Source organism: Serinus canaria, chromosome 3, assembly GCF_022539315.1.
Source record: "Serinus canaria isolate serCan28SL12 chromosome 3, serCan2020, whole genome shotgun sequence".
NCBI classification, from domain to species: domain Eukaryota; kingdom Metazoa; phylum Chordata; class Aves; order Passeriformes; family Fringillidae; genus Serinus; species Serinus canaria.
The window spans coordinates 2096092-2113542 of NC_066316.1; the positions used below are offsets into that span (position 1 = coordinate 2096092).

At 44.4% G+C, this 17451-nt stretch overlaps 2 protein-coding genes across 13 annotated transcripts in view; both read left to right on the plus strand.

The window, feature by feature from the left end:
* XPO1 (exportin 1) overlaps positions 1 to 9830 on the plus strand; it is a 33503-nt gene extending 23673 nt beyond the window's left edge. Inside the window, exons 14-25 of the mRNA XM_030235537.2 lie at positions 1217 to 1398; positions 2195 to 2351; positions 2460 to 2623; positions 3187 to 3321; positions 4197 to 4380; positions 5457 to 5563; positions 5919 to 6113; positions 6556 to 6724; positions 7463 to 7597; positions 7727 to 7886; positions 7965 to 8061; positions 8775 to 9830. Of these exons, the coding sequence (XP_030091397.1) occupies positions 1217 to 1398; positions 2195 to 2351; positions 2460 to 2623; positions 3187 to 3321; positions 4197 to 4380; positions 5457 to 5563; positions 5919 to 6113; positions 6556 to 6724; positions 7463 to 7597; positions 7727 to 7886; positions 7965 to 8061; positions 8775 to 8921 (1832 nt within the window). The 3' untranslated portion in view covers positions 8922 to 9830. The remainder of the gene's footprint in view (positions 1 to 1216; positions 1399 to 2194; positions 2352 to 2459; positions 2624 to 3186; positions 3322 to 4196; positions 4381 to 5456; positions 5564 to 5918; positions 6114 to 6555; positions 6725 to 7462; positions 7598 to 7726; positions 7887 to 7964; positions 8062 to 8774) is intronic.
* Positions 9831 to 16685: 6855 nt separating this feature from the next.
* USP34 (ubiquitin specific peptidase 34) overlaps positions 16686 to 17451 on the plus strand; it is a 113605-nt gene continuing 112839 nt past the window's right edge. For all 12 annotated transcript variants that reach the window (XM_050972978.1, XM_050972984.1, XM_050972983.1 and 9 more), the window contains exon 1: positions 16686 to 16829. In XM_050972978.1, coding sequence (XP_050828935.1) covers positions 16787 to 16829 — 43 coding nt within the window. In that variant the 5' untranslated portion in view covers positions 16686 to 16786. The remainder of the gene's footprint in view (positions 16830 to 17451) is intronic.

A 17451-nucleotide genomic window follows, 5' to 3' on the forward strand; every position in this document is an offset into this window, starting at 1 on the left:
TGGTTATCAGCAAGGAGTGCTACACAGACTGGAAGGGGAGGAGGCAGTGGCTGCTCTGAAGTTTCCTGTTTAAAGCATGCAGTGTTTTATAACCTGATGGAGTAGTAATACACTACTTAATTTTGTCCTTAGGTATTGCAATGATAATGAGATTTTTGAGGCAGGAAACAATATTGAGAGTGCAAATTGTAACTTGAGAGAGCAAAGGGAGAAGAGTTGTCAGATGTTCAGGACATTAAACCTTCAGTATTAAGTTTATTTCCTCAAATGCAGATAGGAACACTTGAGTGTTGAACATCAGGTTGATGTACTAGAAATGTGTGTGTTGAAGACTTTGTGAGATGCAAAATAGATGTGGGTGTAGTGAGTATTTTTATTCTCACCTGTCTGCTGAGAATGTAGGTATAGCCAGTGTTAAATTAATTGTTTTAATACATTCGCATGTGGAATGTGAAAACCATTTTTGTTTTGTGAAACAATTGCTGTATATTCTGAGCCTGCGTTGTTTTGCCAGCTACAAGATTATTTCTGTGAAAATGCAGTTTTGTATTAATGTTGTGTTACCTATAAGATTCACCTGGAGAAGAAAAAAGAAAAGGAAGGAGAATATAGTGGAAGCTGTATTCTGTGGTACAGTAAAAATCTATTTCTGAACCTGGCCATAAATTGCTCTTGACTTGCTGGGATTTAGAGTTTTATATTGGAGACACTAATCCTATTAGGGGCTGATGCAAGTGACTGAGTTGTGATACCTGAATCTTCCACCTAGAAGATTCAGGAGCACCAGCTCCACTTTAATTGTGACTTATTGCAACCAGCAGTAAAATCCAGAGCTGAAGAAAATGTGGGGGCTTACACACTGTGTAATGTCCCCCATAGGCAGCCAATCCCATATTTGCTACAGGCCATCGCTACAGATGCTTTTGATAAAAATCTGCCTTGGTGTCACATGGGATATGCATTGATTTATGCTTCTCACATCACCTGCATGTGAAGTTTTCCTGAGGTCCCTCAGAACTTAAATGCTCAATGAAATTTGTTGTCAATCTTTAAAATAATACGAATAAATTTTTGCTTTAACTACCTCGTGCTGTCATGACTTCAGGAAGGAAACAGGCCACTTCTACCTGAGAACTTCAGTGGGTTTTGATGGAAGTGCTTATGGAGTTGAGCTCCAGGCTGCTGCTTTCAAAGGTTGCACCTTGGTGTCTTTCAGTGTATCTGACACATCTGGACTATGCAGACACAGAGCGAATTATGACGGAGAAGCTTCACAATCAGGTGAACGGGACGGAGTGGTCGTGGAAGAACCTGAACACGCTGTGCTGGGCCATCGGCTCCATCAGCGGCGCCATGCACGAGGAGGATGAGAAGAGGTTCCTGGTCACAGTCATCAAGGTATGCTGGGGCAGGGCCAACAGCCTGCTCACTCTCCAGTTGGTGCAGCAGAATCAAAGCTTGCAGAAGTACTGCTCTGTCATTTTAGAAAGCTGCCCTAGTGGAGAAGAATAAATGAGTGGGAAATCTTCCATCCTGAATTTAGGGGTGATGCATAAAAATGCCTTGATCCAAGGAACCTTTTAATCAGATAACATTTAATTTATGGTTAAATGTGTTCTTTGGGGATGCAGAAGAGATGGAAAGGGATTGCTTCTGGAATACAGCAGAGTGGCAAAGTAACCCATGACTATACCTAGCCTAACACACTGCTCTTATGCTATATCTGTATATTCATTGATCAAACTCAAAGTTTGGTTAATATCTGGATAATATTTTTACAAGAGTAACAGACTTTTTAAAGTCTTGCGAAGATGCTTACAGAATATTTTGTTTTTAGTCATACAGAAGATGTAGTTTAATTTCTTCTACTTGATGTGGAGCCTGTGCTTTTATCTATCAGCTTCTCAGCCAGTATTGAGTTCTGTGAGGCTTGTTGAACTCCCCCTGCAGGAATCCTTAGGTTATAATTTAAAATGTAGATTCCTTAGTTTAAAACACAGTGATCAGGGTTTGGGTAAAACTTCCATAATTGCATCGCCCCAATCTTAACACACTTGTTTGGGGTTTTATTTTTCATTTGGATTTTGGATTGTGGGCAGCCACCTTTAATATAGCTGCCTATAGGATGTTATGCTGTTGTAATGTTTTTAATGAAACTACTTGGAGAGGGAACTGAGAATCTGTTGTGTTGCAGGATCTCCTGGGTCTCTGTGAACAAAAGCGAGGGAAGGACAATAAAGCCATTATTGCATCAAATATAATGTATATAGTAGGTCAATACCCACGGTTTTTGAGAGCTCACTGGAAATTTTTGAAGACAGTAGTCAACAAGCTGTTTGAATTTATGCATGGTAATTATCTGCTTTTCTTAATTTTCTGTTTTAATTATTAAAAAAAATAATATGGCTATACGTGGAGAGGAAAAAGTACCAAGCAGTAACTGCCTGAATTTCATCTAGAAACCCACGATGGTGTCCAGGACATGGCTTGTGATACCTTCATAAAAATAGCACAAAAATGCCGCCGACACTTTGTCCAGGTTCAGGTGGGAGAGGTCATGCCATTTATTGATGAAATCCTGAACAATATTAACACAATCATCTGTGACCTTCAGCCACAACAGGTAGGTTCTATTCAGGGTTGTGGATAGTTCCTAAAGATGATTGCACAGGTCCTTCCTGTTGAAATAGAGGGGTGTTTTGTGAGGGTTGAATTATATTCTTTAGTTTTTATTAGGGACAGTGTCAGAGTATGAATGCCATGATCAAGATGCATTGCTGAGATGGCATTTGGAAAGTTTGGAAGGAGAATTAAAGTGCATTTAGTTGGAATTTTGATTTCTGGAATGTCTTCAAGAAGACACTGCCTGTAACTTGGTGATTCTGCTTTGGGAAATAGCAATATCCTACTCTAACAGTGTATAACTGCAGCTCTTGTATTTGGGAAGGAGGGAGTGAGGAGCAATCCAGAAAGGGAAAATGGAAAATCCAATCCTTTCCAAAAAAGGACCAGTGTGCACCTGCAGAGTGAATGCACTGAAACTTCAGGCAGAGTGCATCTGGCACCTGGAGAAAGATACCTCCAGGATTGATGGGAGCCAGTGCACAGTTCAAACATGTCTGGTAGAACTGAGTTTTTCCTTAGTCGTTTGTAACTTGGTGCTTGTGGTGTTGCTCTTGCCATCAGGTGCACACATTTTACGAAGCAGTCGGATACATGATTGGGGCACAGACAGACCAGACTGTGCAGGAGCATCTGATAGAAAAGTACATGTTGCTGCCCAACCAGGTGTGGGACAGCATCATTCAACAGGCAACAAAGGTGAGCTCTTCCATTTGAATGTGTTCTGTGTTCAGGTCAAAACCCCTGCTAGCTGTTTGCCCTCTCCTGGCTGTGTTTTTCACACTAAGTGCACAGAGTTGGCCTGGACTTCATTATATGATGGCTGAGACAGAGATTGACATGACAGTGAAGGTGTTGTTTAGAGAGAGGAGACTTAAATGACAAAATAAATACCTGTTTAAATCTGATTTCAAGTACAATCTGTTACTGTGCAGAATTCATTTCAGTAGTTTTTTCTAATGCCTCCCTTTCACTTGGCTTTTGGGTAACAGCAAAGTTAAAACGCTAAAAATACTGTTCACTGTTCTTCCTTTCTGCTCCCACCACTCTCTTAAAGTACATCTTTTCTTGCTTTATCTTCTATTTCTTTCAGTCTGCTGAAAATACTTTTATCTCTACACATTAAAGAACAACAGTCTTGCACTTCACAAGAGACAATCCATTTGCAGTTAATCTAATTAAGGGCCTGAACCTTAAGCAAGCTTGAGTTACTTTTCCTACCCTGACTTCTCCCAAGAACATACTGCATTTTTATTGGACCCCTTCTATCTGTTTTCAGCTTCTTAATCTCCTTAGTTTTTCTTCTTTCTCTAACTAGAGTAATGCTTGTAGCACTGCAGCAAAATAATTCTGCAGAAAAGCAGAATGAAATGAAGTTTTATCCTGACTCTGTTGGAGGTAGTGGCAAACGCCATGAAATAAACTGCAGGATCTCTATAAAAAGTCCATAAATTTGAATGATCTGTACTTTAAGGCAGTGTATAAAAGAAATTGTTTAAAGTTAGGCTTTTATATTGCAAGCCAAAGGGTGGTTGTATTCACTAATGAAGATAAACTCTTAATTTTCTTCACAGAATGTTGATATTTTAAAGGATCCTGAAACAGTTAAGCAGCTTGGTAGCATTCTGAAAACCAATGTACGAGCATGTAAAGCAGTTGGCCACCCCTTTGTGATTCAGCTTGGAAGAATTTATTTAGATATGCTGAATGTGTACAAGTGCCTAAGTGAAAATATTTCTGCAGCTATTCAGGCTAATGGTAAGAGATTCCAGGTTCTCCCTGAAAATGGGGTTTAGCAGTGTCTGCCTTTGGGTTCCAGAGTACATCCCAGTTAGGTTAATTTTACTGTTTGGGAGAAAGTGCTCACTTAAATCTTTGCTTGTTAGCAGATGTTGTATTCAGATAAAGAATTCCCAGCTTTAGAGGGAGGAAGAAACATCTCTAAATCATCAAGTTTAGGAGAATGCAGAACACCAGGGCTGCTCACTTAGAATTGATGAGCATCTTGCTGAGATGCAGTGTAGCCTGTGTTCTTTTAGCTTGCTCTGGTTTTGAGTATTAAAGGACTGTCTGTAAATGGGATCTTGTTCATTGCTTCAGAAAATGTCAGCAGGGTTTGGGATGAGAGTGTGCTGCTACAAGGCTGTCTTGCAGAAATGTGATGAGTGAGGATGCCTGAAAGCCCTGGTAAGCCAGGCTTGCAATCACAGAAGGAATTCTCAATTACCTCCCTTATTTTTACCAGCTAACTTAGGGCCTGTGGCATCTCAGCAGAATGTGCTTCTGTGTTAGTCCATTACAGGATGAAATGAGTCAGTTGCTGAATTCTGTGCTGTGCCCAGTTTTCTGGCCAGTGCACAAGGTGTACCTGGAAACTGGAATGTTAAATGCAGCTTGGTAACTGCACAGCTGCTTTACCTTGAAGTGGCTTCTCGGAATTCAGAGTAGAACTGGCAGAGAAATCAATAACTTTTCATTCAGCTGATCTAATGGCCAGAATTCATCATTGCCAGACACACTGAAGTTAAGGGAGCAGTTGCTGAGGCTGAGGGCCTGGTGGGCTCTTAGAGAATAGCAACTGCTGTGATTGCAGTTGCTTCTGAGAATGTTTTTACAACTGGCAAAGATTAAAGACAAAGGAAGTCTTTAATAGTCTTTGTCATTCAGATATAACAATCAAGTGTTCTCTGTTTTGGTAGTATCAAGTTTATTTGGTGGGGGTTTTGTTTTGGGTTTTTGTTTGTTTGTTTGTTTTGTTTTGTTTGTTTTGGGGTTTTTTAATTTGAGGTTTTTTGGCACCTCACGCAATTGACTGAAGCTTTAAAATTTTCCAGGTGAAATGGTAACAAAGCAGCCCTTGATCAGAAGTATGAGGACTGTAAAAAGGGAAACTTTAAAATTAATTTCTGGCTGGGTGAGCAGGTCCAATGATCCACAGATGGTAAGTGGATGCATTTTATACAAATAACTCCTAAGACAGAATTGGGAAGAACTCTGCTCTGTGTTCAGTTGTTGGTCACAGGAGCTTGCTTCAGGAGGTGTGTAAAATATAATGGAGGAAGTGGAATTAGAAGAGGTAAGCCTGAGCAATGCTTGAGACACTTCAGTTAATTTTAGCTGGGAGTAATCTTGAAGGGAGATGAGGAGATTTAAGATGGAGACAGAGGATGGAAACTTCAACTTCCTCAGGAAAAGTGTCACCTGCAGCTGAAGGAGGAACTAACTTGGCTGCTAACTGTGCTGGAGACTGTGCCCAGTAGCTGCTCTGCTATAACCTGGCTTACTCTTCCAACCAGGTAGCTGAAAACTTTGTTCCTCCGTTGTTGGATGCAGTTCTCATCGACTACCAGCGGAACGTGCCGGCCGCGCGCGAGCCCGAGGTGCTCAGTACCATGGCCATCATTGTCAACAAGCTGGGGGGACACATCACTGCTGAAATACCTCAGATCTTCGATGCTGTGTTTGAGTGCACATTGAACATGATCAACAAGGTATTCCTGTTTGAAACCTGACATAAGGCATCTCCCTGTGAACATCACTGCAGCGTCTGGGATCTTGGGAATTTATGGGGTTTTCCGGTCACAGAGCGCCTTTGTGGCACTGGACAAAATTTCTGCTCCAATGAATGTACTTGTTTTATAGTTGAGCTGTCTAGTTAGATGCCTTAAATTGCTTTCAGTTTCCCTGGTTAGCTCTTGATTTTAGCTATTATTTTTCGGGGGCCTTGAAGTGCTGCACTTCTGCAGGCAGAAGTCAAATGTCAGTGCAGGACAAAGTGCTAAAACTGATCAATATTTAAAGTGTAGGAACACCACTTCTGCTCAGTCCAGTATTTCCTCACTAAGTGTGCAGTAGTACTGATTTGCTCTGTTTAATGGAAGATGCTGTGATGGAACTTAAGGAGACTTGGCTTTTTTCCCCTTAATCTTCTAGGACTTTGAAGAATATCCTGAACATAGAACAAACTTCTTCTTGCTGCTTCAAGCTGTAAATTCTCACTGCTTCCCAGCCTTCCTGGCCATTCCACCTGCACAGTTCAAACTTGTCCTGGATTCTATTATTTGGGCTTTCAAACACACGATGAGAAATGTTGCAGATACAGGTAAATTGAAGTATTTAATACAGATCAGAGATTTTCTGATAGAATGCTGTTCTTTTTTCTTCCTTTTCTTTAATCAAGCTTAGCCTATTGTTCACATGAATCTGCATTTGCACAAGGATAGAATTCCTCTGTCTCAGTTTCAAGGTGTCAGCCAGGGATCCATGGATGGGCTGAGATGTTTGGTTGTTGTTTAAGTCCTGTAGCTGGAAGAGAGCACTGTTACAGTTTCTTCTTGCGTGCTTTGCCACCTGAGCATTGGCAGTCTTCTGAAATGGCTGAATATTTTAAGCAGCAGCTTAAAATGGTGCCACAAAAAATTGTGGAACCAGGGATTCTTTTAGCCATTTGGGAATGGGGAGAAAGGATGTTTTTCAGTAGCATTTCACCAAGTAAAGTAATTGAAGTTTCCATTTAAATCTAAACATTGAGACATCTTTCCCTGTTTAAATAGCAAACACTTGTCTGGGTAGAGAGTTTTGCACATCAAGAAATGTGATTGGCTCTTTATGCTAATGATATGCTAATGATAGGATAATGAAGCTGAAGGGGTGTGCCGTGTCTGGGAGGCAGTGCCCTCTAGTGCCAGCCTGGGCAGTGCCTCACAAAGCCAACATGTGTGCCCTGCTGGGCATCCTGCTGCCCCTCAGGGTTTCTTGGGCTGTTCCTGTTGTTTGGAAAAGGCCAAAATCTCCCAGCTGTTGGAATATTGTTCTCTTGGTCACTTTTCCTGTTTTGCAGGCCTGCAGATCCTTTACACCCTGCTGCAGAACGTGGCTCAGGAGGAGACTGCTGCCCAGAGCTTCTACCAGACGTATTTCTGTGACATCCTGCAGCACATCTTCTCCGTGGTCACGGACACCTCGCACACTGCAGGTGAGCACGGGCCTCTGGTGAGGCAGGTGCTGCAGAGCACCCTCTGAACATCACAGTAAAGCTCCCATCCTGCTCTGAAAAACAACTGCTTCTGAGTAACAGCTGCCTGTGTCTGCCTTTGACCTGCAGGTTTGACAATGCACGCGTCAATCCTTGCCTATATGTTCAACTTGGTAGAAGAGGGAAAGATAAGTACTCCTTTAAACCCTGGAAACCCAGTGAACAACCAAATGTTTATTCAGGAGTATGTGGCTAATCTCCTCAAATCTGCATTTCCTCACCTGCAAGAGTAAGTCTGCCGTGATTCATTCATGCTTCTCCGTGGGTTTTTACTTCTTGGAATTCTAACTGATGTGTTTGCTGTTAGTGCCCAGGTTAAGCTGTTCGTAACAGGACTCTTCAGTTTAAACCAGGATATTCCTGCCTTCAAGGAACACCTAAGGGATTTCCTGGTCCAAATCAAGGTGTGTTGGGCATGCTTTTCTCAAGAAATTAAAAGTAATTTTCAGCAGGATACTGTTGGAAAGCTTTTGGACAGTGTGGAGTCAGTGCTTGTTTGAGAAATAAAAGTTATTTTGCATCTTTTTAAAATGCAGTGAGAACTCTGTCCAATGGCTTGTATGACTGAGTAGTGTTCATGGGACCTGTTTCACTGGGATTTCACTTCACAAATTGGGTTTGAACATCATTGCTTGTGTTATGCATTGTGCACACAACCCTTATGTCTTAGGACAACTGCAAAACTAAATCTAATGGGAAATAAGTTTTTAGTTTTAATCTAATGGGAAATCTGTTTTTTAACCCTATTTTTTTTCGTTCTGCTTGGAATTGGGACCAGTTTTGAAATTGACTACACTAATGCTATGCCTTTGATAAGATTGTAGGAAGTAGTTTGTTAATTTGTTTTGAGATTGCAAGTGTCAAGTATTTCAGAATTGTAATGATTCTACTTTAGTGGTGATAGACTCCAGATGCTGGGTTTGCCATCCCATTCTGTAATGTACGGTGAACATCTTTAAATACTGCTTGATATTGGTTGTGACCTTAGGAACAGAAAACCGTGCAAGTAACCTGTCAGGGAGCAGGAAGGGAAGATGTTTCCTCTATCATTTTGGAAGCTGTTACTCTGCCTTAAGCACTTGACAATAAACTGATGTTTTTGTGTGAATTATCCCAGGAATTTGCAGGTGAAGACACATCAGACTTATTCTTGGAGGAGAGAGAAACAGCCCTTCGGCAGGCTCAAGAGGAGAAGCATAAACTTCAGATGTCTGTACCTGGCATCCTTAATCCACATGAAATTCCCGAGGAGATGTGCGATTAAAACAAAAATAAAACAAGTTTTGCGGTTTTCTTTCTGTACAGCTACTTTGTTGTGATAGAAGAAAACAGCACTTGGATATTTGTTGACCAAAATGATGCCAATTTGTAAATTAAAATGTCACCTAGTGGCCCTTTTTCTTATGTGTTTTTTGTATAAGAAATTTTCTGTGAAATATCCTTCCATTGTTTAAGCTTTTGTTTGGTCATCTTTATTTAGATTTGCATGAAGTTGAAAATTAAGGCATTTTCAAAGTAATTACTTCATGCCCATTTTGTGGCTAAGGGGAAAATAGGCAAAGCGTAACTTGTAAAAGACTATATTGCAAAATAATACAATTTCCTGTAAGAGTATCGATTTTTAATTCGGAGTCATTTTCTTTCTAGTCTGTCCTGCAGTCTAGGAGAAAAGGTAAAGAGTAAAGCAGACAGAATGAATTGTTAAGCAGAGGATTCTAGTGCTGCGTTCGTTCTGATCAGTTAGCAGCTTTCTGGACTGAGTGGTAAGGCTATAGGCTACGTGTATTTGCAAGTTGTATGGCAAGTTTGCAGCAAGATCATGTGCATATCATCCCATTGTAAAGCAACTTCTAAAGAGTATGGGAACACAGTACAGTTAGTTATTTTTACACAGTTCTTTTGTTTTTGTGTGTGTGCTGTCGCTTTGTCGACAACAGCTTTTTGTTTTCCTCAATGAGGAGTGTTGCTCATTTGTGAGCCTTCATTAACTCGAAGTGAAATGGTTAAAATATTTATCCTGTTAGAATAGGCTGCATCTTTTTAACAACTCATAAAATAATAAAAAAAAAAAACAACTGGCTTTTGAGATGACTTATACTAATTTACATTGTTTACCATGCTGTAGTGCTTAAAGAACACTACTTAAGAGCAAAATAAACTTGGTTTACATTTATTTTTCTTTCTTTGGCTTATTCTTTTATTGGATGAAAATGCTGTGATCATATTTAAGATTTGTATTTGAAGGCCTAGGAAAAGCTCCTTGAGGTTTAGATAACTGTTGCTTCTGGCTTGCCTCATCTCAAGGACTTTGGTTTGTGCTTGAAGTTACCACGAACTAAGTTGGGTTCCATTTGGAAGTACAGTAGCTGTTCTGACTTACCTCCGTGGATAACTGTTCCATACCACGTTACTATAAAATGCCAGGAATGAGGTACTCTTGCTCTTTCTCTCTCTGGACTCTTTGCAATTTATTTCAAAGAGGTATTGCACTGTATCTTGACTAAACAGTTAATAATAGTCCATGTTAATAACATGTGTAGACAAGATCTACGGTTATTTTTCTACCTAAAGTTTTGTAGTTAAATGATTTTCACAGATATATGAAGCAGTATGAACACTAAGGTTGTGTACAGTCTTGGCTTCCCCATCTCTGTCGTGTCTTGTCTCTGTTCTCTAACAGTCTGTGTCGAGCTCTCCCAAGGTTCTCCATGGATTTGGTGTCCGTTCTCCAGGCTGTTCTGGGATGAAGTGTAGCCATTGTCAGAGAGCTGCCACAGGGGCCAGGCAGGCGTGGGGCTGTCGTGTGCCCCTCGGGGCGCTGTAGTTGTTAGCTTTGTGCTGTGTGTTCCTTTGGAGTAGAAGTGCATGACTTAGTGGTGTTCCTGTAGGATGTAGCTGTGCCCAGGATGTTTCCCCTCTGTGTCTGGGAGCATTTCCTGTTCCTTCATGTGCTCGGCCCTGGCGAAGCTCAGCCGCTCCCATGGGAAGGGCCTTGGGCAGTGGCACTGAGCTGGCACTGCTTGGAGACCTCCTGAGAACCCCCCATGGCTGGGACTGCCTACAGCCTCCCAAAATACTGCCAGTTACAGAACCCATTTCTTACTCTCCTGAAAGCTCCCAGTTCCAGCTTTTTCATGTCTTCCCATCTGCCTGGAGCCTTCTGCTCCACCCTCGAGGCAATATTGCCTGTATTGGGCAGGGTCGAGTGCAGCAGGTGCTCCTGTTGAGGGACAGGTCTGGAAAGGACATGAAATGGCTCGTGAGCAGCAGCAGAGCTACAGCTCAGCAAAAGCTGTGCAGAGCAGTAAGAGCAGGTTATTACAATGGAGATGAGCCCCAGCACTAGTGTGATGGCAGATCACATCCCGTGAGTCACAGCTGAAGGCTGAATTGGTTCTGACTCTGCACTCAGAACAGTTCTGAACAGAAATACACACCTGTGTTTGTGCTCCTGCCCTCCTTCCTTCAAGGCTGGAGTTCGGCTGAGGCTCACGGACTGGCTGTTCACTGAAATTTAAATGTGACCTAAACTGGCAAACAACAAACCCAAAATGTATTTTTTATGTTGATACAAAGAGGAGTTGTTTGGTTATTTTGATACCTTAAGAGTTCTCTAGTAACAACATTCTAATCTTAGGTTTTGCTTCCCTTTTAGATCTAAAAATTTAACTGTGGTCTTGTCTTGTTCTCTTAAGATAATTGGTGCCTTTCCCTGATCTCTGCAGCTGCTATAAAAATGCAGCTTCTGTGGAGTTCTGGATACCATTAAAAATTTGACTTGTGTGTGTGCATATTTCTAGTGCAGTTATCCTGAATGTGAAAAAAAAATATTAATAGACAATGTACATCTAAGAAAGTTCTAGTTCTAATGCACACTCTGTAAATCAAAATATATGGATAAAAAGCATGAACCATCATATAAAACATCTCCATAACTTGTAATTATATGTAAACCAATGTTTTGTGCATATTTCTATACAGATTTTACTAAAAAAAAAAACCCGAAAAACAAACCAGTTCTGTGTACTCCAGGTACATTGATAAATACAAATATTTTGGGGTGTTTTCTGTGTTTACATGGATTGATTGTCAGCTGATGAAGACACCCCAAGTACTTTGTTTCAGGCTGCCATGATGTGTTTGCTACTGTAACTGAAGCAGATTATCTTCCAAAGCATTTTAGGTTAGTTGGTTTTGGTTTTTTTAAACTAGAATAATTTGGTGTGTGTTAATCTGACTGGTTTAAGTGAACTATTTTCCAATAAAGCTAATATTTATGCAAAAAAAAGCTTTAGAAATGCTCATCTCTCTAGGAAGCTCTAAAAGTTACTGCTGATACTTTTTAGCACTGGAAAGGCAATAAAATTTCAGCTCAAAGGGGGGGAAAAAAAGAGGAAAAAAGCTGAAAATGATGCATTAAACTGCCTGAGGTGAGGATTTGCCTTGGTGTTATGGTGAGGGACCAGCCTGTCCCAGAGTCCATTTCTCAGTGGGTAAATGAGAATTGCTGATCCCAGGCTCCAGGGGTGCTGGGAGGTGTGGCTCAGCTTCCTTCTCCTCACTAGGTCTGTTTCAGGGTGTTATGGAGCTAAACTGGAATGCTGGAGCCAGCTCTTTAAAAACCATCAGTAAAAATATGATCCTGTCCCCCTGCCCATCAGGAATGTACCCCTGCACTTCAGTCCTTGGGAGTGAATTTATTTTTAGGCTTTCTGCTTCAGGACATCCTCACCTCATTTTCCAAGGCTGGCCCTGGCAGCAGGGTTCCCTTGGGAAAAGGCTTGGCCATTCCCATTGGGGGAATAATTTTTGGGTCATTATTCCATGTGCAATGCACCTCAAGGACCCAAAAGTCTCAGAGTTTATACCTACAAACCTGTGAGCACTTTTCTTTTGGTTTTAAGTCCGGATAGGCGAAGATGGGATTGAGGAGGAAGGAGCATTATGGAGGTTAAGAGTATGGAAGAAAACAAACCACTCAGATTTTCAATTTTATTTACTCCTTGTAAATCAAAGTCACCCAGCCCTTGTCCTTGGGTAATCTCTTCCAGTCTCAGATCAATGTGGGGTGCCTTTTTTGGTTGTGAACACCCTGTAAATCTTAAATCCTTTTCAATAGTCTCAGCTTTTCCCGAGCCTTGAAGTCTGCAGTCTTTTGTGGATCTTGTGATTTCAGCAAAGATGATCAGCAAGAATGGGCCAATTTAACAACTGCAGTGGGGAGGGGAGTTCAAATTTTCCCTCATGTGTTGGGAGCAGGCTCCAGCCCAGTTCCTGCCCCACTGCTGGTTATTTTAGCAGGGACACTGCTAAGCAGACAGGAAACACTGCCAATGGGTGTCACCACTGGAAAGTCCAGCAGAGGTCCAAATGTACAACAGGAGCAGCCTGGACCACTCTGGTAGTGGCAGCCTCTCATGCTCAGCAATGCCTTGTCTGTACTTACGTGGTATTTCTGGCCAAATTTTGAGTATTCTGTATATCTGGGGTCAATCAATTTGGATTTGTCTTCTCAGGGTGCTATGACACCAAAGCCCAGTTAGACATGGACCCTGGTAAAAAGCTCAAAATGCTAAAGAGCAGTGAAAGTCAAGTGCTGAAACAAATGTGGGTAAACTTAAAACTGACTGTTGCTCGTGGCTTCCAGTGGTTTCCAGCAGCATTCCAGACACGAGGTCAGGGATTTAACTGGACTCCAGTTAAACTGCTAGCTCAGTGTTGGGGCATGAATTTTGAAAATTCCTAATCCAGCCCCAAACTTGGATTAGGGATTTTAGTTTTGCCCAAGTCTTGCATTTATCTAATTTACTCCTCCAGAAGAACTGTGCTGGCACTTTACCAGAGCAAATATTCCCAGAAGAGGAGCACTGCAGCCAGGGGAAGGGAAGAGGCCTCCTGGGGATATAACAACCTTGCTGGGCTGGCACACAGAGAGAATAAAGGTTAAGAGGAAAAACAAGCATGCAAGAGCTGGAGGCTGATGATCTCTGTAACCAGGCCACTGACAGGTCTTGTCTTCAGCTTGGAAGTTAACATTTAATTTCATTTTAAAGAATTCAATTTAGTCTCCAGCTTAAAAACAAACAAAAAAAAGTGTGCAGTAAAAGGAATCAGGCTTTCAATACTGTGTTCTGCTTAAAAGCAGGAGTGACTCAAGGTCACCCATGCTCTCGTGCCTGTACCCCTTGAGCCTGGCATGTGACACCAGGCTCCCTTCTGCTGACTCTGGTGTTTGTGTGGGGCTGCACTCAGATCAGACAGCTGATTGCTCAAGAAAATCCTCTCTGAAGATGTTCTGGCAGTTCATCTTGAGTCTGCTGGAAAAGGTACTTCAGGGCCTGCTTGAGGAAGAGAGAGCAGAGAGGAAAGTGCAAATTCCAATGAGATGATGCAGACTGTATGGGGTGTTCCACAGCAACTGAAATCCTCCTGGACACACAGAAGGTAAGGCAGCACAACATCAAGTGAAAACTCACGTGTAGATGCACAACATAAAATCCTCTGATCTACCTTTTGATGGACCTCAGGCTTTGAAATCGGTGCTGTAGAAGAGAAAGGTGTCACTACATTAATTCAGGCAGGAGCAGAACACAATTGCAATGTTCTGTCCTTTTATTCTCCCATTATGCATTCTCAGGCTAGCTGGAAGAGATGAAGCAACCAAAAAAGGCTTGACAGGGTTCAGTACATCTGTGACATTTTAATAACTAAACCAGTTAGCTATTAAATAGTTGTTATTACTATGGAAGTTTAGTGATGTAACCAGTTTAATAGCTAACTGGCTCAAGCTGGTCAGATTTCTATCAACAGAAAATATATAATTCAGAAAAGACACCGCCAGGAATTAAAACATCTATAAATTAAATATAAGCAGAAAGATGAGTAAAGAGTTTCAGAGAAGTTTTAAAGTTTTTACTCACAGTCTTCAACCTCTCTCTTGCATTACTGCCCCTTGTTAGTCCCATTTGAAATACTTCTGCATTAACACGCTATATGAATTCAAGTTGACAGACAAGGAATCTCTGTCTCCTGTAGGCTTTCAGGTTAATTTTCTCTATTAGTTTAAAACAGTAAAAGGAAATTTCAGCAGGGAATATTTATGAATAGCTGTCTTTATTGATAAGCCTAACTTTGGAAAGTATTTCAAAACCAAGCAGTGACAAGAACTCTGGGTGAAACATCATTCTAGTATATCCTGACTTGTACTCTAGTTGTTCCCTACCTGTTGTTTACAGTAAATTGTCTCTTACTTTTGAACAGCAGTGGGATTTTTAATCTTAGTTTAACAAAGTGACACCTCGAGGATTGTCTGGAGTTGAGCATTCTGTGGCCTGTAGTGGGAGGTTACACACACAACCACCACGCTGTTATCAGCCTGGATAAATATACACACGGGATTGAAACAACCCCAGAACTGCATCTCCACCATGCCACCAGAGTTAGCTCAAGTGGAAGAAATACGAGACAGCCACTGAGCAATTCAAAACAACTTTCTTTTTCTTTCCTCCCCCTCATTTGGTGATTCTATCTGACTTTCTGCTAAGCTATATTGCATCTGCATTGCGGCTATGAACAGGTTTGGGTTTTTAATCCGGGGTTCAGGTGGGCGCACTGGCAGCGCTCGGAGCAGCGCCCGGGCTCGCCGCTGGGGGGCGCCGCACAAACACAAACAGCGCTCCGCACCCGGCAAGGGCCGGCCGAGGGCAGGAGAATCCCCACTCCAGTTACACCTACCTGGCAGAGGGAGCAGGACTCGGAGACGGCAAAAAAAAAAAAAAAAATTAAAAAGAGGGTTGGGCTTTTTTTAAAAAAAAAATGGAAAACAGATGTTCGCCTGAAAATTCGTCATGCGCGGGTTTGAAACCTTGTTCGAAACGCACCCAAGGCAGAGTGAACTAACTGCTAGTTGTAACAGCGTAAATTATGCATCCTCAATTAAAGTTTTTCGTTCATTTTGACCGTGTCTTTTATTTAGAAAAGGCTATTTCCAGCCAGTGACAGATGCCATTACTGATTCTGCAGAATAAATCACGGTGCAAGGAGAACAAAAAAAAGAAAAAAACAACCAACCAAAATCCCCCCCTCCCCCCCAACAAACCAGGGCAGAAAACTACGAGGTAAAAATAAATTAGTTATTAGTAGAAAACGCTACCGTAGCCCTCCAAAGGCCCATTCCCCGGGTCCGGGTCGGCGGCGCCCACAGGTGCCCCCGCTCCCCTCAGCCGCGCTGGGCGGGAAGGAGATGGCGGCGGCTCTTCCGTCCCGCGCCCCGACAGCGGAAAACGCCAAGAAACCACCCCAAAGACCTGGAAACGCGCCTGGAAGCTGGGAGCTTCCTCGCCACGGAGCCCGGCTTAGCGTGCTAAGCGCTCTCTTCAGGCGGGAGGTCCCCGAGGCAGCCCGGCGAGCGCGGCTCCAGGCACCGAGGGAAGGGGCGGGCAGGAGAAGCCGCTCCCCCGCCGCTGTCAGAGCGGCGGCGTGCGCGCGTTCCTGGCGGAGATTCCCGGCGGCGGGAGGCGGGAAGAGGGCAGGGAGAGGGCAGGGAGAGGCGCTTCCCGCCCTTCCCCGGGCGCGCGCCCAACCGCCGCCGCCGCCATTTTACCCTCCCGCCCCCTTGCCTCCTCCTCCCCGCTCGCCATCCCGCCGCTCGGAACCGCGGTGGGAAGGCGGGGCGAGAGGGAAAAGGGAGGAGGAGGGACTCGGCCACCTTCGCCTCCTCCTGCCTGGTCGGAAACTGCCGAGCGGCGCTCGAGCGCCCTGTCCCCCCCTTCGCTCCCGTCGCCTCCTCCTCCTCCTTCCCCCTCAGCAAAATGGCGGCGCGTGGAGTCCCTGGGAGCCAGTGAGTGACTCGGCTTCTTCTCCTCCTCCTCCTCCTCCTCCCCGCCGCTGCCGCCGCCGCCGCCACAGGCTCATTTGCATTGATCAGCCGCCCCGGATCCCAGACCGGCCCCTGCCTCTCCCCCCCCCTCCCCCCCCTCCCCTTCTCTTCCCATTCCTTCCCGCCCCCTCCCTCCCCTCCCCCCCGGTGACCCCCGCCCCGGCCCCCATCAATCATCAATCAGCAGCACCGAGCGGATCAATCAATGGTCGGGAGGAGGCGGCGGCGGCGGCTGCTGCTGTTAATGAACAATGTGTGAGAGCTGCGCCGAGCTGCTGGAGGTGTTAAATGAGAGTAAGTGCGGCCGCCCTCCCCCGCTTCCCTCCCCCCGGGCCGGGACCCCGCGGACCCTCCTCTGCACCGGGTTACAGCCCCGCTTCGCTTCCTTCCTCGCCTCTCCCCGCCCGCCTCGGGCCTCCCGGCCGCGGGGTTCCCTCTCTCCGCTGCCATGGAGGAGCTCCCTCCATGCCCTGCTCGGCGCTTCCTTCCCCCTTCCTTCCCCGCTCCCCGCGGCCTGGGGCGGGCCTGCCGCCGCCGTGTCCCCGCTCCATCCCCCCTTTCCCTCGGGATCCGCATCCCCGGCAGCCGCGGCGGGGCCTGGCCGGGCTGAGGAGCTGCCGGGAGCCGCTCCGGGGCAGCCGGGCCTGGGCTGGGTCTCTTTGAACCGGCAGCAGAAGCAGCAGCAAAGGCGGCTCGGAGTGATCCTGCCTCTCCCTCCCCGTGCCCGGCCTCGGTACGCGGTGCAGGTGCTTTTCGGGCGCCGATTCTCCCGAAGCTGTGAGGGAAGCGGCGCCTGGAGGAGCCTGGCTCGGCTTGGCGAGGTTGGGAAGCTGCTGCCGGGTGTTTGGCTTCGGGGGTGGTCTCTGGCTCCCTCCCGAAGTTTCCTCTTTCCGAGTGTTACCGGCAGGGTCGGAGG